Here is a 27,645-nt window from a genome sequence, read left to right as displayed (position 1 = left end):
AAGGAAGTATAATATGGATAGAATTGAACATGCTCTTAGGAACGGAAGAAGACTAAAAGCAGTGAAGAAGAAACTAGGAATAGGCAAGAATCAGATGTATGCGTTAAGAGACAAAGCCGGCAATATCATTACTAATATGGATGAGATAGTTCTAGTGGCTGAGGAGTTCTATAGAGATTCCACGACGATAATGGAAGAGATAATAGTCTAGAGGAATTTGAAATCCCACAAATAACTCCGGAAGAAGTAAAGAAAGCCTTGGGAGCTATGCAAAGGGGGAAGGCAGCTGGGGAGGATCAGGTAACAGCAGATTTGTTGAAGCATAGTGGGCAGATTGTTCTAGAGAAACTGGCCACCCTGTATATGACTTCGAGCGTACCGGAATCTTGGAAGAACGCTAACATAATCCTAATCCATAAGAAAGGGGACGCCAAAGACCTGAAAAATTATAGACCGATCAGCTTACTGTCCGTTGCCTACAAACTATTTACTAAGGTAATCGCAAATAGAATCAGGAACACCTTAGACTTCTGTCAAGCAAAGGACCAGGCAGGATTCCGTAAAGGCTACTCAACAATAGATCATATTCACACTATCAATCAGGTGATAGAGAAATGTGCGGAATATAACCAACCCTTATATATAGCTTTCATTGATTACGAGAAAGCGTTTGATTCTGTCGAAACCTCAACAGTCATAGAGGCATTACGGAATCAGGGTGTAAACGAGCCGTATGTAAAAATACTGAAAGATATCTATAGCGGCTCCACAGCCACCATAGTCCTCCATAAAGTAAGCAACAAAATCCCAATAAAGAAAGGCGTCAGGCAGGGAGATACGATATCTCCAATGCTATTCACAGCGTGTTTACAGGAGGTATTCAGAGACCTGGATTGGGAAGAATTGGGGATAAAAGGTAATGGAGAATACCTTAGTAACTTGCGATTCGCTGATGATATTGCCTTGCTTAGTAACTCAGGGGACCAATTGCAATGCATGCTCACTGACCTGGAGAGGCAAAGCCGAAGGGTGGGTCTAAAAATTAATCTGCAGAAAACTAAAGTAATGTTTAACAGTCTCGGAAGAGAACAGCAGTTTACGATAGGTAGCGAGGCACTAAAAGTGGTAAAGGAATACATCTACTTAGGGCAGGTAGTGACCGCGGATCCGGATCATGAGACTGAAATAATCAGAAGAAGAAGAATGGGCTGGGGTGCTTTTGGCAGGGATTCTCAGATCATGAACAGCAGGTTGCCATTATCCCTCAAGAGAAAAGTATATAACAGCTGTGTCTTACCAGTACTCACGTACGGGGCAGAAACCTGGAGGCTTACGAAAACGGTTCTACTTAAATTGAGGACGACGCAACGGGCTATGGAAAGAAGAATGATGGGTGTAACGTTAAGGGATAAGAAAAGAGCAGATTGGGTGAGGGAACAAACGCGTGTAAATGACATCATAGTTGAAATCAAGAAAAAGAAATGGGCATGGGCAGGACATTTAATGAGGAGGGAAGATAACCGATGGTCATTAAGGGTTACGGACTGGATTCCAAGGGAAGGGAAGCGTAGCAGGGGCGGCAGAAAGTTAGGTTGACGGATGAGATTAAGAAGTTTGCAGGGACAGCATGGCCACAATTAGTACATGACAGGGGTTGTTGGAAAAGTATGGGAGAGGCCTTTGCCCTGCCGTGGACGTAACCAGGCTGCTGCTGATGACCCACACGCGCCAAAGGGCATTAAGTGGGGGAGGGGGAGGTTTTACAAAACAAGAGTTCAACAAAAGTTACAGTAGTTTCAAAACATGGTAAGTTATGCATGGGCAATTCAACCAAAAGGTAAAAGAAACAGGTAGTTGAGTCACTTCAACAGTGCAAAAAAATACATTGGACCCGACTTTTTACGACGTTAATTTTAAGCATTTTTTAAAATTCTAATATGAGTAATGGCTGCCTCATCGAGTAATTTAGATAAAGGGTTAGAATTGTACTATCTGCCGCATACAATTTTCAAAAATTTGGTGCAGGTAGAAAACCCTGTGTTGTGTTCCGTTCGTGAATATCCAGTTCAAAATGGTGACGAATGCGACGACCGATCGGCACGCTTCTCTTGCCCCTAGCGTCAGCCGACGAAGCGGCTCGTTCTGGCTTGTCTTCATTGCGTGCGATTGCTTTTCTGCGTCCTTGGTGCTGTTCGCGCTCTCATGAATCGCGTTTTGTTGGCGAGAGCGAGCGCAGCTTCTTATTCATCTTAGTTGCAGAAGTCAGCATAAAAATAGACTCACAGACTCTGACAAAATCTTTCCGAACACATCAGTACACGCGCTACCTTTCAACGGGATACTTGCGGTGTTTATTGCTTTCTAGCAAAATTGGAGGCATTATAGTATACTTTTATTGCGATAGGTGACGCCACAGCACGGGAGTCGCTTTTTGTGACGTATTAAACGTGCGGGTTGGTGAAGCGCAGGCTGTAGCGCAATGTTTTTCTGTATTCTTTCTTTTCTGTGAAACTCGGCGTGATTATTTCCTCTCGTCTGGCAACAGGGGCCGGCGTCTTTGTGGTGGACGGTCGGTCTTTTTCATTGTATTTCGGGGCCTCCGTGCGACGAACTGTGACTTGAACCGTTGCGTGGATCTTCGACGATATTCGTGTGTGAAGCCGCCTCGCCTCAAGCGCGTCGATTGCTACGTCGCTCGCTCGGGCTTCTGCCGGGCCGTGCGAAAAAGAAACGCGCCGCGTCGGAGTTGTGTGTTGCCGCTGCCGTTTCAGTCGACGACTCTTGAGAGGGCCCCCCAGACAAGCCAGGCCACGTCTAAATGGTCGTTGTAGCGGCCGCGCCACAAATGAACATGCTGCCGTGCTTAGATTTGCACGGCCCGAGCACCAACGGAACCTCCACGGCACTCGGTGTGGACTCCCAGGCTGCAGTGAGTGCTACAAAGCCCTCCACCTTTTTTTCTTTTTTTCTTTTTCCTCGCTCGCTTCAAGTAGCAGCAGCAGTCCCCCCCGCCAGGCCGCTCGGTCTGCGCGACCGGCTGTCGCCGTTGCTGCGTGTTTTTTGTTATCGCGGCGAACAATCGCGTGCTAGCTGGGGAGCAACGATACTCGCGGCTGTGCGTGCGTGTTCTCTCCTTTTTTTTATGTTTGCTTTCTCTGCTTCAAGGCGCTGCCGACGACGGCGACGATTTCACAAACGTGGTCGCTTCTCGCGGCTGTTTGCGTCCGTTTTGGCGCTCACGGCCTTAGTACTTTGCTTACGTTTTCGGTCGGTCGCGCGCGTACGCGCGACCGACTGAATTGGACTCGAGTCCAATTCTTGACCTAGTACTGCGCTCGTTGGTTACATTAAATCCTTCAATCACTTGCCAAGTCGACCCTCGCGGCGACGTCTCTGTTCGTTACATTCCGGGGAAAAAAGAATTGAGACCGCGCTACTCGTTTTTACTTTCCCCCTCCTCGCCAGCCATGTTATCCAATCCGTGACGCCTTAATGTTACGCTGTCTGCATTGGATCCGTGTGGATCCGTTGCCCTGTCCTCTGTGACGACGCTCCTTTGTTTAGCCTGAAATGTGCGTATGCGAGTTTTGCGAGAGTTGGCAGTCGGAAAAATAAATCCGCGTTCCAACAACCAGAAATGTCTGGAGCTGTGGAACCCCCCCTTTTTTTTTTCCTGCGAATGCGGTTTTGGGAGTTCATCACAGATTCTTTTTTCAGTTGCCATTGCGAGGCGATTTCTTTTGTTTGATTTTTGCTGGTGATGTTGCCGAGGTCTTGCCGCGAAGTACTTACGATATGGCGCGTGCTAGCACGTTGCTACCAGCGCGCCGCGTGCGGGGTTCGTTGTAGGGTGACGTCACTCTCGTGAACCTATGGGCTTATGGGGGTGACGGGCCACCGGGAAATCGGGCGGTGTGGTTAACGGCTAGCGTGCGCACTACGTAAACACGGAACTTTTAAGAGGCAAGGCAAGCCAACAATTTCATGGAGTTGTAGTTAACTGTATCACTTTCACCTCGGAAGAGCTTCAATTGGCGTGCACGCAGGAATATGCGGCTGGTCACATCCGTCGAAAAAGTGCACGTAGGTTTCCGTACAAGGCTGATAGGTTCGAGTGTGCAGCACGGCTTTTTCTGCATTTGTGTGTCTTTGGCGTCGAAACGCACTATATAAAACTTGGGCGCAGTTTGTTGCAGTTACCGCGCAAGCGGCAGCGAATGCACGTGTTCATCGCAGTATTCTGTAGAGGAGGCTGCAAAGAATGTATGCGATGGTGTGCACGTTAGGTTTTTCATTTAAGCAGCAGTAAAACAACCGAGGGAACGTAAAATCGAGTTTCACGCTCAAAAATGGTTTCATTCAGATACCTTAAATAGGGTTAGTGCAAAGAGCTCAACAGCTAAGCTAGCAAAAAAAAAATATATATTTACTCCAAACTTCTCGTTGTGGTCAGTGACTTGAGCGGGCAAAGATGCTTTCATTCAAAACACACAATGGGGGGCAGCAGCTCAATATCCATTTCAGCATAAGAACTTTATGGTTGTATGGTTGAGCAGCATTGCCACACTTGTATGTGATTTCTCATGCTGTCACTTGGCATAGATTACTTTGCATTGCAGGCTGAGATGCAGCCCTCCTAAAAGGTTCGATAGCACCAATATCCCAAGACTTGGCTCACAATCTGTAACACTGGACATTTTATGTCATTACTGTGACTACTCAAACACATACAGCCCACATTGAAATGCAAATTGTATCGTTTCAACGGAATCGAAGAATGAAAGGAATGTTTATTCAGGAAACAACCAGGGTATATATATAGTCGGCATTCACAGGCACTTGTTGCCGTAATCTTCGTGCTGTTAGTCAGTTCAAGCTGATACGTGCGACGCATGCGTAGCCTGCACAATACATCTTCCTCTGTTTAATAGTTTGTTAAAGCCAATATAAACGATGCACTTGATCGAAACTGTGGTCGTACTGCAGCCGTTTTGGCTGACGATTTATCTGCTTAGACAGTCTTGGGAGTGGTGGTCTAAGTTGAGTCGGGTTTGCGTGCACTCCAGTTCGGGATGTCACCGGCTGGTCGTCCTCGCTTTCTGGCTCATCGCTGTCGAGGTCATCGTGTCGAAATGGCTATCGTGTTGGAATCGGGTGTCTCCGCTTCCAACGAAGTACTTGGTCATCTTTAGTAACAATGCGATAGGACCTCGGCGCTGCTGGTCCCACGACCTGCGCTTTGCGGGTCCATGCTTTTTCTCAGATTCTCACCACATCCCCTTTTCAGAATACTGGTAGGTCCTTCTTGTGGGTGCCAAGTTGTCAGTGCTTAGACACAAAATTTTTAGGTTGCGAGCTGAAGGGCTCATTCACACCGGCGACTGACAGTGGTCGCGTGACCAAGTTGGTCGCAAACGGTCGCTTTTCTCTAAAAGCGACAAGCGACCATTTTGGGCCAGTCGCTCTCTGCACGATTTTTCAGTCTTGCGACCGTGGTCGCAAAACTGATAAACCAATCAGCGGCGCACCGGAAGTGATCTTTCATGTGTCTACATCTGGCCTTCTCCCGTGCACGCCAAATTCCACGTAGATTCCTAGAGTTCTCGCTGAGAACAAAAATCTCTGGGATTGCAACTTGCGGGTCGCGCTCAGCCAGGCTTGCCGGTGTGAACATCAGTCGCCTTTGGTCGCTTTTTGATCACAAGTCGCAAATGGTCGCGCGACCTCCTCAAGTCGCCGGTGTGAATGAGCCAGAAGTCTGGAAGCCTGGTTCATAGTCTCCTGCCTTGCAACAGCTCAACTGGGGAACGACCGTCCTCCAGTAGTGTATATCGGTAGCTGAGCAGGCCCAGCCGGAAGTCGTCGTGATTGTCTTGTGTTTTTTTTTTGTTTTTTTTTCATGATCCATTTTACGATCTGGATGCCTTTCTCTGCTAGTCCATTGGACTGTGGAAAGCCAGGACTAGATGTTGCATGCTTGAAGTCGTACCTGGACGCAAAGGTGGCACACTTGTGAGACGCGAACTGGGGGCTGTTGTCACTGCATATTTCGACTGGGATTCCATATCGTGCAAAAATGCAGCTCAATTTGGCAAGGATGCTCGACGTGGTATCGCCCAGTTTTTCCACTTCCGGGAAGTTTGACTGCGCATCGAACACACACAAGTACGAGCTTCCCCATGCTGAAAGATATCAGCGCAGACTCTGTACCAAGTTTGATCCGGCGTTGGTCTATGCGTCGCGCAGACAAGGCGATCTGTTGAAAAGAGAGCGTTTAAGAGAATGGTGACTTCACGATCCGCTTGCTAGCACCACACACCACATACGACAGCAAAACTAGGCAGAGATGTTCACAGCAGCATATGCTACCTGTGGACTGTGTTAGTTCACCAAGCCCGAGGGGTTGGACTGTGTTAGTTCACCAAGCCCGAGGAATGGTTTGGGTCCCTTTAAAGATACCCTGGCGGTCAAAATTAATCTGATGTCCCCCACTGTGCCTCATAGTCATATCATGGTTTTGGCATGTAAAACCTCAGAATTCTATTCAATTTTGCATATCAGTGCCCCGTAGGGGACATTGAAAATTTACTATGGCGATACTTGAGGCCATACAGAGTGATCCAGTGCTTGAATGTGAGCAATGAATTCGTGCCAGATGGTGAAACTTGCTTGGCGGTGCAGCAAGCGCTTACCCAACGTGGTGCGTATGAAGCTGTGCCTATCCAAGCGAATTGAGTGTTAATGTTTTGTGCACTCAAAATCTTAAGTTGTGCGTCGGGACAATACTACCTTTGGGAGGGAAATGCTGTGTGTGTAGTTAAGCTAGGACAATGATATGTCTGCATTTAAAGTAGCATATCTTCATTTAAAGGAAACAGTAAAGTGATTAGCATGCAGTATTAAGAAGACCATCCTTGTTACTGTTCCTTTTGACCAGTGCTTTTGGCCCTCAAGTTTCCAAAGCTGCGACAATATCCTATAGGTGTTTCCCAACCTTAATATCTGTAAAATGTCATCCTTTTATGTGCAAGAGTTCTGTGGTAGCTTTTACTTTTTTGAAAATGTCTGTGATGCTTTAAGCAATGGCTGCTTGCCTTCATCTATTTTCACGCATACGTTAATGGCACTACAAAAGCTTATTGAGCTTTTTTCTTAGTGTTCATTTTTATTTTTTTAAGGAAAGTTGCAAAGGCACAACTTTGTTGCTTTCAGCTGCTTCAGCAGAGTTTCAACTAAGCCTAGTAGATTTTCTTTGTTAGTGAAACTCTAAAGCCAAGGAGATCCCATCTGGTTAGCAGCTTTGGAATGGTGTTCTTTTTTTTTTTTTTTTTTCATGCTCTTGCACTGTGTACGAATAGAGGGGGACAGGAAGACATGGACAAATGAATAGCCACTAACTGCCCTCTTTCATTGCCCTTTTTAAACTTAGTTTGTAGGGAATTTGCTCACTAAGCCATTCTCATGTATGTTTCTTTTTTTTTTCATTCTTGTACGATATAAAAAGTTTGCTTAACATAATGCTGCAGTGGTGCTTAAAAGGACTTTGTCGGTGCTGTTGAATTCCCTAACACTCCTTGACTGTTCTTTATTTATACAAAAACTCCTTCAAACCCTGACTTCACAAAGTTTTTGTGTCAAAACACCCCCGGCATCAAACTGCAGCCCCTTATGGCATAGTCAGTGACATCAGACAGGTTTATGACTCAGGGCGAGAGTGAACTAAGGCTCCTAGATGTTGTGGAGAAGAGCAGCTGGCTGCGTGCATAGCACATGTTGAAAATACATGTGCCTCGGTGGAGCTCGCAGGCTGCAGCCATTATGGACAGGTGGCTAGTAAGAGAAGCTTTCAATTTCTTTCGGAACATTTTCTTTCCTCTCTGCTGTTCCTGTGTACTCAATTCACTGTGCACGCCTTCGGAGGTCCTGTAGACTTGACATGTTGTAAGCAACAGCCTTTTCGGTTTTCATTTTTCATGGATTAAATGAGGCAGGCAAGAATGGGGATAATTAAATACCTGTGAGATAATTGTGTTGTTTGTGCCCCAATTGTGATGTTTAATGTTCTCATACAAAACCTGTAAAAACAAATTCCTCTCTTGTGATGCTAAAACATGCGACAATTGTAGCACCAAGTGACAGCTATGGAAGACTGACCTTTTTAAATCAGTGACTGTCCGTAGTTCGTGGCCAACCCGTGGTGCATATGCTGTGCAGTGCCAGGTGGCTGCAGTGTTCTGCTGCTGAGCCCAATGCCTGGTCATGGTGTCCATGCTTTGATGTGACAGAATACAATAATACTCATGCATTGAGCATTGCGGGCACGTTAGAAACTCCGATGGTCAAAACTAATGAAGCCCTACACTATGGCGTGTCGTAACCTGTGTGGTAGACCCCATGAATCCATATACTTGTATACATTAGTGTGTTTTTAGTTCTTAGGAGCAAAGAACAGTCGCATATGACAGCATAGTAAACAATGTGACATAGCCTATAGAATATGTACAACTAGTAAATGCTTACAAACTTCAAGCTAGCTGTTTTATTGTTCAGTGATGTGTGGTATAATATTTACTGTATTTTTTTGCTTTGGGATCATATGCAGTGCAGTACAGGTGGCGGGGGACAAGGCAACTTTGAGTATTTAAAGTCCCAATTTTCTTTTTCTTTTTCTTGAGTTCGCTTTATTTCTTGTCATCCATTGTGCCAATTGGCTGATCCTAAATTGCATGGAAATGATGGCAGCATTGCTTCATGAGAGCTATTGATGGAGGGCAGATTGGAGTAAAGTGAAAAGAATTGGTTCAGAGTGTGACCCCAGCAATCGTTTAGCATTCTGATACACACACAACTGTGTCCAGGGAAAAGAATAAAGAGAATGGACGTGCTTAATTTGAATTGCAATAGCAATTAAATGGACACATGTTTCATATGCACATGCTGAAAGTGAACTACTGCTTCTCCTGTGTGTATGCACTAGTCTGAGCGGAACGGACTGTAAGCCTCAAGTTACATTATAAAATATTTCGCTCTGCGCTGGCTGACACCGATGGTGTCTCGCCTCCTACACCATCAGGATGAGACACCTCCATCACCACTGGTGGTGCTCCTCATCCGGCCAGCATTGTGAGACACTCAGTAGCTGCCAGCACACTGTTCTATCTGCGCAGGAGTCGTTGCCTTGTGTGCTGTGTCACACCGACATGTCACACCCCTGTATTGGTAAAGAAGCCATGTCCATGCTACAGTGATGTCATTTTGCCATAATGTTATCTAGTGGGTTGATAGAATGGACACCTTTGCACATTTCCCAACCCTTATAACCTCGCTGAATATTGATAATTGTGCTATGAAAAGAGCTACCTCGTCGTTGCAAGTGAGCTGGTAGGGTCTGATGACACTATAATGTCCGCATGTCTGTTTTCTTTTTTTGCCACTGACAGCAAACTGACCTCGAGCCCGATGCCAATGGTGCTGCCACAGGAGTGGTACTTACCGGCGCCCAGGCAGCAGGGGCCCAGGCCGCAGCAGCCGCTGGCATGGCAGTCGTGGAGGCAGCCAAGAATGGCCAGCCCAAGCGGCTGCATGTCTCAAACATCCCGTTCAGATTTCGGGACCCCGACCTGAGGCAACTCTTTGGCGTGAGTCTTAAGTTCCTTTCTTCTAGAGCTGTTTTTTAGTGTGTAAGTTTGGGTGAGTTGGTATAAACTGTACTCACAGTTCTGCCTTTTAAATACTTTATTTACATATGTGCACACATATGCTATTCCTGTCAGCTTGATAACATGCAGATACTTAAATAAGAGGAATTGGAACTTAGTGCTTTTTGTGTCCATTTTACTTGTTAGGGCCTAGTCATCTTCCATACTGTATCGTGAAATCAGGCTCCCAATTATCTATTTTTGGTGTTGTTTATGCATGCACGTTGCATTGCTGCAGGAACCATAATGGCGACACATAGACAAACCCAGTCACCTGCATTTGCCATGCAGCTTTTGCAAAAAGTTAGTTACAGTTGGTAGGTTGAAATGGTATCATTCCTGTGACCATCAACCCCTACGCTTCCACAGCCGGCAATCCGCCAGTCACGACGACCAAGGCTAAATTCGGAGTGACTAGCAATTCGCTGGCCACTCAAAGAACAGCTGTTTCTGACTATTTTTCGTAGATGGCAGCCCATCGTGGATCGTATATTTATTGCTTGAGATGTCACTCACTAGAAGACATAGTTGTCCACACTCCGAGAGGGCGGTATTTTTAACAAATAGCAAAAAGTTTGCGTTCCCGTCTCGTGCAAAACGTGGTGTCACGCAGAAAGCAAGGATTCATGGATGAAGAAATTCTGGAACTTGTATTCGACAATGATGCTGAGAGTAGCCTCTGTCATGACGAAGATATTCGTTTAGCGGATAAGGATTACAAAAGTCATTACAGCAACAGTGATGAACAGAATTAATGTTGAGCGCAAGATATGTTGGACTCTTCGCTGCCTCGTTCGAAAATGCCAAAACTGGACCATTGGCTATGAAAAGAGGGTGATGCAGTGGAGAACTTTGTGAAGCACCCGTTCAGTGGTCAACCAGGTGTCAAGCGAGCCACCAACTTAAAGTCAACATCATTGCATTGAACACAAACACTTTTACACACGAGAAACAGCATTTGCATCCTGGTCCCACTTGGCATAACGCAACACCAGATCAAAGCATACTCTGCCATGTGTGTGCTGATGAGCCTAGTGAAGAAGAGGAGTATGCAGTCATAGTGGTCAAGAAGATGCATTATCAGCACACTATTTCTTACTTCTGTGATGTCCAGGCAGCGTTTTTGGGCGCTGTCACAGTATCTTCATTTCTGTGACAGCACTCTTTCTCAAAGTGACAAGCTGCGGAAGTACTGGCTTTGTGTTCAACCACATACTGAAGTGCGTCAGTACAGCCTACCAAACCGAAGAGAATTTTGCACTTGACGAAAGCTTTGTATAGTTTCATGGGCGGCTTTCCTACGCCAGTTCAGTCCCTCAAAGTGAGCCAAGATTCGGCCTTAAATTCTACAAACTCCATGAGTCCCTCAGCTGGTCTCCATTTGCATTGGAAAAAGCAAGTAGGCTCCTGCTACAACTGGGTTAATTGTGCAGTGAAGCTGTTGTTGTCGACCTTCTTGAAGAATGTCTGTCTGATCGCCACACACTCTTCATGGACAGCTGGTACTAGTCTCCTGTACTGTTCCGTCACCTCAAAAGAAGCTGGATCGAATGCTGTGGGTATGGCTCGCTTACAAGATAGCAAATTAAAAAGCAGGTCACTATGCTGACAGCCTGGCCCAATGAAGCCAGTGTGACTGATACTGGCAAAAAGAGGCGCCAGAATTGCTTTCTGGTTTCGAAACCACAGGTTGTAATTGATTACAACCGAGCCATGGGAGGAGTTGATCGAGAAGACCAATAACTGGTTTCCTTTCCCATAATGAGGAGAGGTATACAAAAGGCATAAGAAAATTTTGTTTACATAATAGACATCACTGTTTATGACAGCTATGTCTATGGCTGAGTTGCACAGACTGGAAGGTGAACCTTGCAGAGGAGGTCTTTGAAGCAGCCATCTTGCCCCAGTCCCAAGGTTGAACAATGCTGCCTTTGCAGCTACACCAATCTGCCGAGTGAGCTCATTTCCCCCGCCAAACACTGTCATCCATGCAGGCTGTGCCTACTTCGCAAAGCACAAGGCATAAAATCCAAGAGCCAATAGGAAAAGTGCGAAGTCACTCTTCACAGGCCTGTGTGTTTGAAGGAAGTTCATACACCTAAATCTTTTCGAGAGCATTTAATGCCATGAATGTTTGGGAACAAAATAACACGAGTTTTGTTTTCTGTGACTTGTTCAGTGGAATTTATCAAAATTTTTTTGCAATGCCGCACGTGGTCAGCCAGCTGAGAAATTGCGGCATGGAATACAAGGCAAGAAAGGCCTCCGAAAGCGCGGGAGCGAAGGGGTTAAGGATACACATGACTGGCCACCTCCCGCCAAAGCCCATTTGCTAATGCTTTGCTTCTTATTTATACTTTTTGTGCGCAAACAAACAGGGACGAAGAATAGGGGCAACACAAGGACGAGCGCTTCAAGCGCTCGTCCTTGTGTTGCCCCTATTCTTCGTCCCTGTTTGTTTGCGCACAAAAAGTATAAATATGAATATGTTCCAACTAGGCCGACTCGCAGTTATGCTTTGCTTCTGCTCTAAGATGTGCAGAAAGGTGAAGAGAATCTAAAATTACTGGCAGTCGTCACTTCTTACGACATCCATGTATTGAAGTTATCAACTTTGGTTCAACAAGGGGACTTCTCTTCGTCATGTCCCCGTGTTGAAATGTTAAATCCAGCAAAATCCGATGTTGTTCGACCACAGTTGATTGCTTCCTTGTCTACATCTTCCTGCGATCTGTCCTATGTGGCTCTCCGCAGATTGTAGCTATTTACTGAACACAGTATGCATCAAGGTGACATACAAGTAGCTGTGCTGCCATTTTCCACTCATTTATGTCTCTAGCGGTTCATAGCTGGAAGGTGATAAATGCAGAAAGTGTAGAGCTCTTGTAATCTATTTGCAGCAATTTGGTGCCATTCTTGATGTTGAAATCATCTTCAATGAACGGGGTTCTAAGGTGAGTACACCCAGCGTTGGTGCATGTTGCTGTGCAACATTTGTTATCTTTACATACTGTTTAGCTTTCTGCACGTGCTTTTGCCCTTTTTGGGACATATAAACTTTGCCAGCTTCTATGGTATAAAAAACAAGCTTGTAAATAGTGTCACTACACTACCTCATGCAGAGTTGTACTCGAGAGTTATTGCAATGCGACTGGAATCTTGTGTTTTCCATCTTTCTTAAAATGCTGGATGAAAAATAGAGAGAATGCAGCATTGAATTAGTTGTCCTTTAACACCAAAAGTGCATCTTGATAGTGAATTGTTGATGGCAAGGAAGCTGGCAGGGATGCCTTTCCAAATGGGGCTGGCATAAGCACAAAATATGGTTTTATTGCATGCAAAGGAGCCCATTTTTCTATGTAGAGACAAACCATAAATCAAAGCACCCTCCAGTATTAAATATGCAGGGAAAACTTCTAGCACAAAGCAACTGCTTAGCTGATTACTGCAGAGCTGCTTGGAGATTATCTCAAATGCACCCTGAACCAGCCCTCGGGCTTGGTGAAAAAACACCTGTGGATAGCATACACTGCTGTGAATATCTCAGCCACATTTGCAGTCATGCGCGGCGTATGGATCTCGCAGGTGGAGTGCAACGTTCCCTTTCTCTCAAACGCTCTCCTTTCAACATAAGCCAGCGCCTCACTTTTTCCTGGATGTTTTGTTTCGTAATATAGCAGATTCTCATACGGGGCTGCTATTCACCAATAGCTTACATCAGTCAAGATGTGTGTTTGGATCAGTGCGCTTCTTCCTACTGTTACTGTGTATATTTATTGATGAAGTTTAACAAACAGGCTGAAGTAAGTGAAGATATGCTTCCGGTAGAAGCAGACGACAAACTCTGCCACCCACGTAGCAATTAAACTTTGGCCATCTTGCTTATCGGCATGGTACCCGTTGGGTCTTGCTAATTTCAAATAGTTTTGAACGCTTAACTGTACTCAAACCACACGACACCTAAATGTCAGACCATATGCATGCTTGCCAGCGTGCGCTCACTCCTGGCCGCTCCTGGTTTGACACCTTGGCGGATTTCACTTCATATTGAGCTAGTCGTAGTGCTTTAATGTCAACAAGTTGGATGTGACTACCATCCGTGGTCAAGCTAGTGCAGGACAAAGCCAGTACGCGCCATGTAGCATGGCAAGACAGGAACATATGATCACAAGAGCACACTCTAGCCCTGTTGTGCACAAAGGAAATGCTGCGTAGCGTAGATACCACGGCCGCCACAGGGCACCACAGCAAGTGCACTGCGGCTTGCTGAGGACAACCGTATTTGGCTACGTTTGGCGTATTGAAGGTGCCAGAATATAAAATAGTGGCGTCTATGTGAACATTCAAGATGTAATTTGAACTACGTGCCATGGTGAAATTCAGTAGGCGGACCGTTGTGGGCACATCCCACTCTGCCTTAGCCTTCGCAGTGTGAATATTTGAAGGAGTGCGAGCACTGCAAACAATATGTTTGATTGCCAATAACTCCACTTCTACTGAACGCATTGAAGAACATTTTGTGGAAAAGTATTTGTGAAATACTATAGTCAAATTTAAATTTATATGCATTTCTCGACTTCAATAGGAAGTGGTCAGGGCCCCTTTAAAAGCAGTCTTGTGCAAAAGGCAATTTTGTATGGCCACTTGTTTTGCTGGCTACCAAGAAAGACTTATTAAATGTAAAGGCTCCCATAAATTTGTAGGGGGTGGGGGGTGGTATCTTTTTTCTCTTTCTCTCTCGTTCTCTCTCTAAACTGAGCAGAAAGACTTTGCAACCCAGCAGAGCCATAAAAGGAAGGGATGTGTCAACGTTCTGAAGTGTAGCGAGATAGTCTGCTGATTTCCTGCCATCTTTCATGCCACAAATGTTATTGACCCTTTTCACGGTGACCTCATGGGCACTGCCATGTTTGATCACGTGGTGACACGTCCATTGCTTGCCTCCGTGTTTACAATGGACATGCATGACGCCGCTGCGGCTTAGCAAACCTCTGTTTCGAGAAATATTGTAGACTGTCACCGGGTGGACGAGCCGAAGCTTTGGCCACAGCTTCACAGGACATGCAAAAGCGCTTTCAAAGCTGATTTAAACTGTCCAAACAGCATGGGCAGCGTATATGATGCTTGTTCTGAAAGTGGGGCTAAATAGGTATTCCTAGCTATCCAAACTTTCAACTTGTGAATTGAATCAGGATTAGTATGTTTTGCTCTTCATTCTTTATTTAGCATATATATTGAAGCAGAAGTTTGGCATGTTTCTGACTTGGTAAGATTCATCGGTGCAGTCACTATCCGATTATTTTCTGCCTAATCGCTCGTGTGTCAATAGATTTGTTCTTGCTACACACAAGGCTTGAAACGTAGCTGTATTTTGCATTGTAATACCTTGCAGCAAAGATGTATTACCCCAAAGATGTATGCAGTAAAGATTTATTATGTAAGGTTGACATGTGCGCATACATTCAAGTATGCGCCCATTCACTTATTGACACGTTGGTGATAGAGTGAGTGTAAGGTTCCATGGCACTTTATTTATTTATTTATTTATTTATTTATTTATTTATTTATTTATAAAACACCTTACAGGCCCTGTCAAGCATTGCGTAAGGGGGGCAATTTAACAAAGAACTGTTAAGTACAATAGAAACATCTAAAATATAATCCTAAGACAACTGTACAGTGGCTGAACTAAAAAACAAAGCACAGCATGTTCAAGCATAGCAGCAAAATAAGAGGAAGGAGGTTATGTAGAAAGCACGCACAGGTGGTTCAAGAAATATTTTACGATCAGTTATCGAGACGATATCATCGGGAAGACCATTCCAGTGGGATATGGCACGAGGTACAGGAGATGAATTGAAAGCAGTGGTTTTACCGAAAATGTGCTTGAAACTAAAATGATTATGTAATCTTGAAGACGCACGGGCGTGGATTTTGAGTGGTAATATGCATGGCTTATCGGAATGAACATATTTATGAAATAGACCGAGCAAAGCAACCTTGTGGTGGATGTCTAGGGGCCGTAAAGAAATATCAAGCTTGATCTGCATTATACTGGACTTCCGATCAAAATTCCCGAGTTATATATCGGGCAGCTCTGTTCTAGGTGCATTCCAGCATGGTTATTAAATATTCTTTGTGTGGTGACCATACAGCGGATGCAAATTCTAATTGCAGGTGTACGAATGTCAGGCATGCTAATTTACACCCGTCAGCAGATGAATTTTGCAAGTTGCGCCTGAGAAAGCCAAGCGTTTTAGATGCAGTTGCGCAAAATGTAATATGCGAAGACCAAGAAAGGTTACTAGTGAGGTTTACATCAAGGTATTTGTAAGTAGTGGTATGTGACAGATTCATGTTATGTATGGTGTATGTGAATATGGAGCTACAGTCGCCGACCGTTTATTCGGACCTCACGGGGACTGCGGAAATGTCCGAATAAACAGGTGTCCAAAAAAGCAGATTAAGAAAAAAAATGAAATTCTTTTATTTCCAATCACTTATTCGGACTCGGCAGTAGGCTTGAATAAATCGTGAATGTGCCGTTGCACACTGTTCCGTTTACGTGCAATCAGATAAGCCTGAATATCGGAGAGGGTCGTACGGTCGTACGGTCGTACGGCAGAAAGCACAGTCGCTGCTTGTACACGCTCCACATGCGACGGCAGCGTAGCACATTGTGCGTCATCTTCAGACTCTGAGTCAGGTGCAGCAGAAACCCGACGAATGATCTCGCCGTCGTCGAGTTCTGTGCATGTCAGTACAGCAGTGTCAGCACCTGTGAAACTGTCAAATGAGATGGTGTCCGGAATCGCAATGCAACCACTGCACAGGTGTCAGCAGAACATTTTGGAGCACATCAGAAGGCGACAAATCTTGGGCCTCCCGGCATCCGCTTGCCGGCATTCCCCAGCGCAGTCTGCGCGGGCACTGTCGGCGCCATTAGACACTTGGCGCGATGTTTTCGTATGCCGCGTTGGATCACCGGTACCTCGACACAGCACACAAAGCAAACACCACCATGCCGACACCAGTCGCACAAACGAAAAACGTGGCCTAGTCGCAGCGTCGTGCGCGAAACAAACAAATCATCTGCTGGATTGTCTTGACATGGCTTACTAAGCTGAAACCGAAACTGCTGTAGAGCCACTCTCGAACCAGGCAGAAATGATGATGATGAGCGGGGATTTACGGTAGCGCCACTTCGTGGGGCGGCAAGGAGGCTCCGTTCAAAACAAAAATGGCGTTCAGCAAGTAGAACCATGCACCGGTCAGAGTCGGTGCATGGTGCTCTTGATCGAGTTGACTCAAGGAGTGTCCGAAAAATCAGACGAGAGGTTGCAAGGTGTCCGAACTTTCGGCAGTTGTTATATATTATGGTCTATGGGGAGAATGGCGGTGCCGCGAACCAGTACGAATAATTGAGCATGTCAGAATTTTCGGAGTCCAGAAAATCGGTCGGTGACTGTAGTGCGCTTTCATGAGAACAATATATTATTACATTTGGAAGGGCTTAGAGACATTTTCCGTTATGTTACACCAGTCGGTAATAATGTGAAGGTCATGCTGCAAGGCGGTATGATCGTTAATGGAATTAATCGGTCTGTAAACAACGCAATCGTCAGGGTAGATGTGTGTAGATACTGCGCATGAAACATACTATGACAGGAAGCGGCGCGACTCGCTTTGTCATTGTTTGACAAGCGATACAACGATGGCAGAGGAGCAAATTTCTGTATCTTCAAGGAAAGTCTTGCTTCTCGAAGCGCTGGTAACATGTACAGACAACGAGCAGTAAACAGCGCTAAAATAAAGGACAAGGAGAGGGACACAGACAACAGCACTGACTAACAACCATGTTAGTCAGTGGACTTGGTTGTAGACTTGGTTGTTAGTCAGCGCTATTGTCTGTGTCCCTCTCTTTGTCCTGTTTTTTAGCACTGTTTACTGCTTGTAATCATGAACCAACCATCCCAAATGCGTGCTCTTCTACATGTACAGACAGTTGCAGCAGCGGCCTGCGAACTTGGCCGCACAAATTCATTCCGTTCCTTAATATGCCAGTCACTATTTTTGCACCCAACTACTGCACACGTCTTCAGTCCACATGATTAAATCCAGCATGATGGGAGCACAGTGCATTAGCGAAAACTCAGTTGCATTTCCGACAGCTGATTGCACAGAAGCAAGGTGGAAGCAGTAGTGGTTTCCTATTCATGTGCTGTCGCTGAGGCCACGTGCGGCACGCCGCCGAAAGCACCATCTCATTTCTCTAGAACAAACTGCTCCGCGAAAAGGGTCAATACATTGCATAAATGCAGAAAGTTGGTTGTACTGGTTAAAAGAGGTTGTACAAGTTTTTCTTATGTGATATCTCTGGCAGTTGAAAGCTGGAATGTGCTAACCATTCTGAACAGACACTTGCGAAATGGAGCACTATCCGCCATGCGGTTAAGGCAAAAAGGTTACCTGTATTAGTCTTGGTTTGTTCATGAGAAATGGGCTCCTTCTTGAGTTTTGTGTCTTGCTTGCACTAGAGCACATGATAACTTTCTGAAGCTTTACAGAAGACTTAGTGGCAGAATTTAAAAGGAAAAAAAAATGTAGTGCTCATGTTATCCTTCTATGGGTTGTGTAGAGCACGAAATGTTTTTAGCGTGCAGTTGATACTGTATCTCCAATGTTTGTCTGTCCTTTAGACAGATCCTTCTGAATATTAATGGATCAATAATGGTCAATCATGAAACAAGAAATGCTAGATTATAATGCCTAGTTCTGAAAGCTTTCTGGAAGTTGTCAGATGCCTGGTCTCATTCTGTGGGGTGCTTTGTGAAGTGCTGTGATACTAGAATTTGCAGCAGCAAGTTGCTGTTTAAGACCTTGACCCAATTTGTTTGCCACTGCAGGAAACCTTTACTGCATTGATTGCAGTGGTAATTTTTCAGTTTTGGGCGATTGTAACTATATTAACGTCATTCTCAGTTGGTCTTGGGCTCTCCCAACTTGCTGCACTTGTTCTGGACTTGTATTTTGGCCTGTTGGGACTTCTGGCACACTGTGACCTTTGTATTTGTTATCTCTTATTTGATTTGAAGCATTGTGCAGGTAAATTGGATTACATTGAATGGTGATAAGTCCATAAAGCCATTTCACCACTGTGAGATCTTGTCGAAGTAGATCGGAAAACCCTAAATAATTGGAACAAATTCTTCTCATATTTGTTGAGAAGCACAAATTGACACAGAGACAAGACAAGCTGTCATCTTGTCTCTCTTTTACTGTGTGCAAATTTTTGCCTCCCTTTCAGTAGCTATGTATTACCAACTAGCACATCAAGAAATCCTTCAATTTTCATCCTTACTTAACCATCGCCATGTACATTTGATAGTCCTATACGTTATCATATCCCTTATGTACAGGTCTCATGAAATCAATGAGGATTCCATGACTTTCTGTTATTTCACATGTGAAATGTTTGGACTGCATAAGGAACATTTCAGCAGGCCTTGTTTGTTGAGGAGCAAATGTCATGGTGTGCTAGAAATATGACATGTTGTCACTTTGAATGTTGTCTTCTTGCTTAATGGTTTTTATAAGTGTTTATTGAATGTTTCTTTTTTTTGTTTCAGTGTTTCTACCTGTGCTTTGCCGCCCTTTATAATTTTTGGTTTCTCAGAACCGCTTTGATGAAGCCATGTTTTCAGTTGTGGCAGAACAAATTAGTCTTCTCACAAGTTTGATGAGGATTGTACTTGAACAAAGAGTGCATGTATCTGCTGTTGATGGTTACATGCTCATTTCTTCAGGTTCATTTACTTGCCTTACTTATTTTTCTTTATCTTCTCTAGCCACAGTGCAGTGTCATTAATTAGAAATCTGATGACCTCATGGTGGTACTAACAGCAAAACTGGATGCATTTGTCTCATGAGCTTGGTCACCAACCCCACAGAATTTCCTTCTAATATTGCAAGAAAAATCTCTCTCACTGCATTTGTTCAGCTCCTATGGGAATGATGATTAGTGCAAGGATTTGTCTAATCTTAATGCTTGTGGCTTCAGGTATTTTTGTCTTTATTATGCTTTATCCTTGTTTATCGGTTTAAATTTCTGAGAAATCTTTCTAAACTCGCGAAGGCAACAAGTTTCTGCTGACACGTATAATCGCTGCGAAATATTGCAGTTACACTGCAATGTTTTGTTGAATATGATCTTATGTGCAAAGTTACAAAGTCATTCGAAGACTGAAGGTTGAAGTTTATGCAAATCAATGTGCTGCACATCATTCCCAATGCTGGCAGCGCCAAATACCAATACACTACACTAGATACTAAAATAAAACCTATGGTGTTCTGGTGTCAGTCCTCTGGCAACCAAATGCCATAGGTCTTAAAGTCGTATGTTGCACCATGTTACCATGTTTGTTGAAATTTCTTTTTCTCTCTTCTTTTACAATTTGGCTAACGTTAGCTGGGACATGCTATATATTGTATTTGAAGTATGTACCGTATTTACTTGCATAATGATCACACTGTATTGTCAGAAAAATTGATGCAAACTAGGGGTACGATCATTACTCGGGTTAAATTTCCCATGAAAAGAAACAAAAAAATGTTTTTCCGTCCCGCGTTTGCTGTGGGATGCAGGCGTGTCCCGCATTGGTGCGGGACACCAAAACAAAAATGGCGGCCGGCGGAGCAAGCCGAACGTGCCAAAAGTGATTTTTTTTTTTTTCTTCTCTTGAGTACATTACGTGCATTGAAACAGTTTCTTCTGTATCAGTAATGAATGATATCGTTAATATCGGCAAGTTTGTGGCAATAACGTAGCCTTCTCCACATTGTCCTAGGGGACAGAAACATTCAGACTAGGATACATAGCGCAAAAATTTGTCAAAATTTTTGCGCTATGTATCCTAGTCTGAATGTATTCCACCAACACACCCAAACTTCTTCCCTGCTAAAGGGACAGAAACAAGTGGGCGTGCTTAGGTGCCAGTGACATAGAAACATATGGCCGGCATGCTGCGGAAACTGCGGCATCTGTCTTAACTACTATCCTAGTACAGCAAGTTTCTGCTAAGGGTGGGCGAATATATTAGCTGTGTTGCAAGCGTCGGCGTATGAATAGGACGACAGAAAGCTGAGCTAGTTGGTAAGGATTCATTATGCAAAAAAGAAGTGATGCGTGCAGACAGGACACAAGAGTAGAGAAGTGGACAACACGAACGCCGACTATCCACTGAAGGGAGCACTGAGGCAAAAAAAGAAAAAACACACAAAACTCATCTGCGCATGCTCAGGAATGGTAACACCACGTGTCAGTCAGGTACACGTGCCAGTATACGTGAGAGATAACTGTTGAGGCACTTAATCTCTTCGTTATGTAAAGTAATCGAAGGTTGACTCACGCATGCACTTCCACCATTATAGATATGCCATGCCTCTACCATACCTGGACAAATATCTGTTCGTTTTTTGCCTTTTACCCGCTCCTTTTTTTTTTACGGCAGCGCATATCACACCTAGCTTATTGGGAGCAGTGAAAGCAACATTAACATGTTGCTTTCACTGCTCCCAATAAGCTAGGTGTGATATGCGCTGCCGTGCAGAATAAAAAGGAGCGGGTAAAAGGCAAAAAACGAACAGATATTTGTCCAGTGAAGCACAATAAGAACAACAGTTTTACTGACTGTCGTATGGGTGTGGTTTATAAAATTCCCCTTAGCTGTGGCCAGTTCTACGTAGGGCAAACGGGACGGTGTATCAATCGGAGGCTTATGGAACATAAAAGGTCGTTAACCGGTGGATCGCGTTCTAATCTTTCGCTACATTGCAGAGATTGTAACTGCACGCCAGAGTTAGATGAATGCACAATATTGTGCAGGTGTAAGAATGAAGATACGCGTCTTATGGTAGAGGCATGACATATCTATAATGGTGAAAGTGCGTGCGTGAGTCAACCTTCGATTAATTTACATAAGGAAGAGATTAAGTGCCTTAACAGTTATCTCTCACGTAGACCGGCACGTGTACCCGACTGACACGTGGTGTTACCATTCCTGAGCATGCGCACATGAGTTTTGTGTCTTCTTTTTTTTGCCTCGGTGCTCCCTTCAGTTGATAGTCGGCGTTCGTGTTGTCCACTTCTCTACTCTTGTGTCCTGTCTGCACGCTTCACTTCTTTTTTGCATAACGTATGAATAGGGTACACTTCTAACGTATTAGTGTAAACGTGGCTACTATTGTTGCTGCTCACGATTTCTTGTGTGCCCACGAGTGCAGACAAGAATAATCGAAAGGCGCCCTTTATGTTGTTGTTGACCAAAACCATCATGAAGCCTACAAATAATAAAGGCAAGTTTGGTTGTACCTCTTTTTGTCATGGAAGTGCGGAAAGTGATGAAAGTAATGAAATGAGACATCTACTTAAGAATGTTTGGTGCGGGCAGACCGCTTGGTTTGTCTTGAAAAGTCGTTCGCGTAGCGTTCGACAGATGGCACGTGCGATCATTATTAGCTAGACTTGGCACACGACATATCGCTGCGGCAAGTTGGGGGTGCGATCATTACACAGAAAATCTTAAAAAATTGAATTTTGACGACAAAATTCAGGGGTGCAATCATTACGCGAGTGTAATCATTATGTGAGTAAATACGGTAAATGGTATTCTAAACCTGTTTGCTTGGTCATTAAATAGGCTGCAGGGTTTCTGTAAATGAGTACGTGTTTCTATTGCCCTTCAGTCTGGCATCACACGTTGAGAAAGTGATGTGCAGTTTTCCTGTTGACCACCATGATGCATTTTGTGTGAAGTGGTTTCCTCTCTTCATCTTTTGGTTTTGTTTTGGTTGCTCCCCTCTACTTGCTTATTTTTTTCTCTTTCTCGGCAGCATTTCTTACTCTGTGGTGGGTTAAATTGGATAAAGATCGTAGATTGGGGTATGAAACATTGGCAGTTGAACCCTGTTATGTGCGACGACCTGCTTTCAGTTTTCTTTTTTAGCATTTCTAAGATGTGTGCACACATACTGACTTGGCCAGCTCAGAGCAAAGCTTGTTGCTGGTGCATTCGCGTGGTATGCCAGTAAGTCAAGCAACAAGTACTGTGCTTTGCCATTAAGGCTTCATTTTAACACTGGTGCTGAACTTACCCCAGTTAGCTGAGGAGTAAATTTTTCTTTGACGAAATAGTGCATCCAAATAAGGGTACTGGCAGCTTCATAAGGCTGTGTTGGGACACTTTATTTATAATGCAAAATAAGAAGGCAATTATGCAGCAGCACAACCTAAGATGCAGGTTACAGTATTATGAACAGCCATCCTGAAGGAAGCTGGAGCACAGCATGGTTTTGTGTTGGATGCTTTGAAATAATACAATCTGTCGAGAGCAGTGCAAATTTCTTTATGGGTATGTGAATAGTGGTTTTTGAGACCGAATCAAATAATGTCGGAAGCGAATTCAAAATCGAATAGTTCTAGAGTAATAAACAGCTGTTATCACAATGGATATAAAACAATGTTCTCCTCCTAGTATTAAAGTTAGCAAGTTTCTGTCATTACGTAGTATGTTATGAAGTGTTGTTTATTATAAGCTCAAATAGAGCATTAGGTTCGAGCAAGTAGTTTCTTCACATGCCCAAGAACCTTCAGTCAGCACGATCGATTGCTGTAAAGCCTGCAAAATACGGCTACCTAAGCAATGTAGCCTGCTCCACTATGCAAGCTCTCTTGTTTTTACGTCTATGCTGTATGCCTGCAGAGGTGAAAACTTACCGTACTTTTGCTCCAATTTTATGTTTAATTAGGCACAGTTCATATTTTGAGATATTCAGAGAGTATGCGCATTTGGGGGGGGGGGGGGGGGTGAATAGTGACTATGCAATTTGAAAACTGGATTGAATGGGACACTGTTCGATTCATTATTCGAAAGTTTTGAATACTTGCACACCCCTAATTTAAGCTAACAGAATAGTTCTTTAGTTCGAAATAGTACTGCTATTTATGACATTTATAGACAGCTAATACCTTGTCCTTATTAATGTTTACTGCTATTACATGGAAGTCAGGATTTTTATGCACTGTCATTTTGTGTGTCAGTGCTCAACCCAACTAGGTCAGTCATTAATCATGTGAAGCATGAATGTGTTGTCCTGCTTTTCAGGAGTGGTTAGCATCAATGTTTTGGCATCTAACATGCTGGTGGTGTGTTCTAAAGGCATTTAAGGTTACAAACTGCATCACATGAGACAGTAACTGACTTAAGGCTACCAAGCCAGTGACAATGGCCTCATGCAGTCTGCATTTTATTGCTTCAAGCTCATGCTGCGGTGTTTGTATCAAGAGCCCAGACGTAGCAGTTTTCACCAGTGATATTGGTCAATCCATTGAACAGTTACTGGTTGAGTAGTTAGTGCAGGAATTTAACTGAGTAGCTTGCACCTTGCAGGCAAAGATGACTGAAAAAAGTGTTGTATAGTGTGCCCATTGTTCTTTAATTATCCGTGTTTAGCTCTAAGAAGCTAATGAGTTTGACCCACTTACCTCAAGAATCAGCTGTGGTGTTGGTTTAGTGCCATTAAGACACAAAAACAGCTTAGCACCAGTAGAATGCAGAGGCACATTTGTGGGACTTGTAGCGTATTGTGTATAATATAGAAGGTATAAACAATATCATTCAAAACTAGTCGTGGATTTAGAGTTGGTGTTATCCAAATTAGGACTTTCCAGGCAAGGATAGCTCATGGTTGGCTATTGCTGTGGCTGTTCAATTGTAGTTGCCTGATGCAAAAGAGTCAACTAATAATTAACCCATGCCTGCTGGAAACGACATTTCATATAGTTTACAAGCTTAGCAAGTGTAAAAATGCGAGAGGGCCTTTTGAAAAAGCAGCAGTATGCTTCACATACCAGGGTTCGACTGCCAAACCAGAAATGGTTTACATCTCTGCTGCTTCAGTGGGTAAGCAAAAGGGAAGTAAGAGTGTTTTTGCTCGTCCCTTTGCCCCCTTCCTCATTCTCTCCCATCCTCAACGAGGGGCAAAAAAAAATTATATACAAAAGGCAGTCTGCTAGCAAGAACTCCCCAGCCCCACCCTCCCACCCTGCCCCATCCACACACCTTCTCCACCTTCCCCGCAAACATTCGTACCCTCATCACCACGTTGTTCCTCACACACACTGCTTTCTCTCTGTTGAGACTCACTCACACGCCTCTTAGCCTGTTGTCGTCGTATCGTCTGAGAATGCCAAGCAAGACCTGTGATGTTAGAGAGTTGCTTCTGCGCCATTGCTTCTTCCTCCTCACTTTGCCTTCTCTCTCCTTTGTTCCTTCCATTATGTCCTTTTAGCCTTGTTGTTGCATATTTTGGACAGCGCTTCAGCAGGTTCTGTTCCAGCCTGCAATTACTCATTGAACCAAAGTATTTAAAATGAGCACCAACATTGGGAGATGCATTAAAGCACATGTAAAGCACAAAAGTCGCATTGAAAGTTTATGAACTGCAGGATGTGAGAGGAGGCTGCATACTTTTGCAGCAAGGGGGCCACATAGCCTGGTCATGCATTGCGAAATGATTTTTGCAGTAATGGGCAGGACATAAAAAGGGTATACAGGACACGCAAAACACATACACTTAGCGCTTCGTGTGTCCTGTAGGCCCTTTCTAGGTCCATGCCTGATAGTGCAAAAACTGTTTCATGGTGCATTACCAACTCATCCAAATGACAACTTTGACTGATTATTCAGCCCTCCAGCCTGTTCTAGTACATGCGTACGAAGTGTTATATGGTATCATAGGCTGTAGTCACGAACTTCTCCGACATATGCCTTTTCAGGCTCAGCATTCTGTAAACATTTGACTCTCGCTCTAAACGAGGGATCAAACTTAGTGGGAACAGATGAGCATGTGACTTCAGCTCCATGCCATGCCAGAAGCCTGCCGTAGTGAAAGCACTGTGCAGGCAAGGAAACCGCAGGAAGTGCTGTGTGCCTCGGTGAGAATATAAGTTTGGCAGTCTGTACAGTACATGTGACCACACATGGAATGCCAGAACTCTGTGGATGTGTGTGGCGGCAGGAGCAGCACTGTTAGCAATGTCTTGCGGTGGTATAAATTCCACACCAAAAGATGGCACCACCGGTGCTGTTATGCTTTGTCAGAGTTACTAGTATTCTGGTACTCCATGAATCATAATGTGTATACAAACAGGCTCAGCGTGCTCAGTTGTAGAAACATTGCCTACAGAGCAAAAAAAAAATATTTTTTGGAGACTTTATAGACACCCCCTCACACCTGCACAATATGCAAAACCATCAAGCACAGAGTTGCTGTTACAATTCACCAAAAAGAAAAAGGGAACAAAAATTTTACTGTCGCACAGTAAGGCGTGCATTGAGTTGAGGGTAATATGAGAAGTGCATGGCGTCATAAGAGTTGTGTTGCTTTAAGTTCATCTAACTACAGTTATGCTGTCTTTACTTTATTATTGTTATGATTGCTGTGACGAGGTTCCCTGGATAGATCCTAAAACTGGCAGGCATATTGCAGACGGCTTTCTCTGGTAGTGAATAGAAATGTGGAAGTGCAAGCTTCTGAACATGCTTCCGATCACCAAGCAGTCCAGATCAGCTTCACACCTTTGTTAGTTTTGCTGTGGGGCCACTGAACTTCAGTTGGCTGTCTTGGGTTCATTTTTGTACACATTGTTTTCTTTAGCTTAGTTGAGTTGTAGCCCTTTAAAAACTACATGCAGTGTTGAAGTAAATTGTGGGCACCATTTTAAAAAAGATGCTTGTCCAGTGAAAGGCCTGGGCTTGTGCTAGATAAAAGTGCTTTGTGAATAACTGGCTCCAGAAACACAGTAAGGTGCACTTGAGCTAGTCTTGTTGAAAGTCTGTGTACATCTTCTTGTCCTGTCTGTTTCTACCACTGATCATCAGCACGTGCACACTTGTGGCTTGACAGGGTGGGCACATCCCAACATTGGTGCTCATCTACATGGCTCATTCCATATCGGCCATACATTCTAGCCTCAAATCTTTCTAGATTAGCTTGCTAATGTATACTGCTTAAACTACTTGACACAACTAACACACTTTAGTTCTAACGCATTGGTCTCATCTCTAAGTTCGGTTGACAATTAGCGGAGCTTTCGAATTTGAAACATGTTTTGCTTTAGGATTGCACAGTGGCTGAATGCTAATAGCCTGAATGGGATGCATAAACTGGAATGTGCAGTAAACCATAATGGTGCAGAACTTCATAGTAACTGTTCACCATCTAAACGAACAACACGATGTGATTGTCATTGGTGCAGTGATACTAAATTGGTTTCTGTTAGCCTATTCATACCTTCATTGCCAAAGCCTAGGTTATGTGTAGATGTTAAAAAAGTTTGTCATTACTACTATTCGTCTGAATACTTTGCATTAACAAATAACGCAGGCAAAAGTAGTTCAAGCGAATTAATCCGAAGAAGATGGCCTTGAAGTGACGAGCAGTAGTCGAACAAGGAATGTCTCTAAAGCCAACATTTCAACAAGGCGAATTGTCTTTGCCAGCGACAAAGGCAAGTCCCCATGTCGAAACGTTGGCTTCAGTAACATGCATGGTTCTACCACTGTTAATCACTTCAAGCAAATCAGGGCAGTTGAACGCTCTTTTTTTAGTGGAGACTATTAGGCTGTGCCATATATTAGCTGCACAGACCATGTGGTAATTCGTTTCGCAAAAATTAAAATAACTTACCGGATCACCCAGTGCTTTATTCTGCAGTAGTACAGCACGGCTGTCATTTTACGACTAGTGACAGTATTGTTGATATACACAGCAACGGTGCTTTAATTTTGCCCATATACAAACCCACCCACAGATTATGCCAGAGCACAAAAAGACTACACAAGCATTTCACAAATTCAATGTCCGCATCTTTCGGCAAGTTTGTGGC

General features: G+C 44.0%; 1 protein-coding gene across 11 annotated transcripts in view; it reads left to right on the top strand.

Annotated features, from left to right (window-relative positions):
- LOC142589543 (RNA binding protein fox-1 homolog 1-like) overlaps positions 1 to 27,645 on the top strand; it is a 555,879-nt gene that overhangs the window by 488,818 nt on the left and 39,416 nt on the right. For all 11 annotated transcript variants that reach the window (XM_075700978.1, XM_075700980.1, XM_075700986.1 and 8 more), the window contains 2 exons: positions 9,441 to 9,638; positions 12,599 to 12,652. In XM_075700978.1, coding sequence (XP_075557093.1) covers positions 9,441 to 9,638; positions 12,599 to 12,652 — 252 coding nt within the window. The remainder of the gene's footprint in view (positions 1 to 9,440; positions 9,639 to 12,598; positions 12,653 to 27,645) is intronic.

Source organism: Dermacentor variabilis, chromosome 8 (assembly GCF_050947875.1).
Source record: "Dermacentor variabilis isolate Ectoservices chromosome 8, ASM5094787v1, whole genome shotgun sequence".
NCBI classification, from domain to species: Eukaryota; Metazoa; Arthropoda; class Arachnida; order Ixodida; family Ixodidae; genus Dermacentor; species Dermacentor variabilis.
Note: the sequence above shows the minus strand (reverse complement) of the source record. Positions and strands in the feature narration are given on the sequence as shown.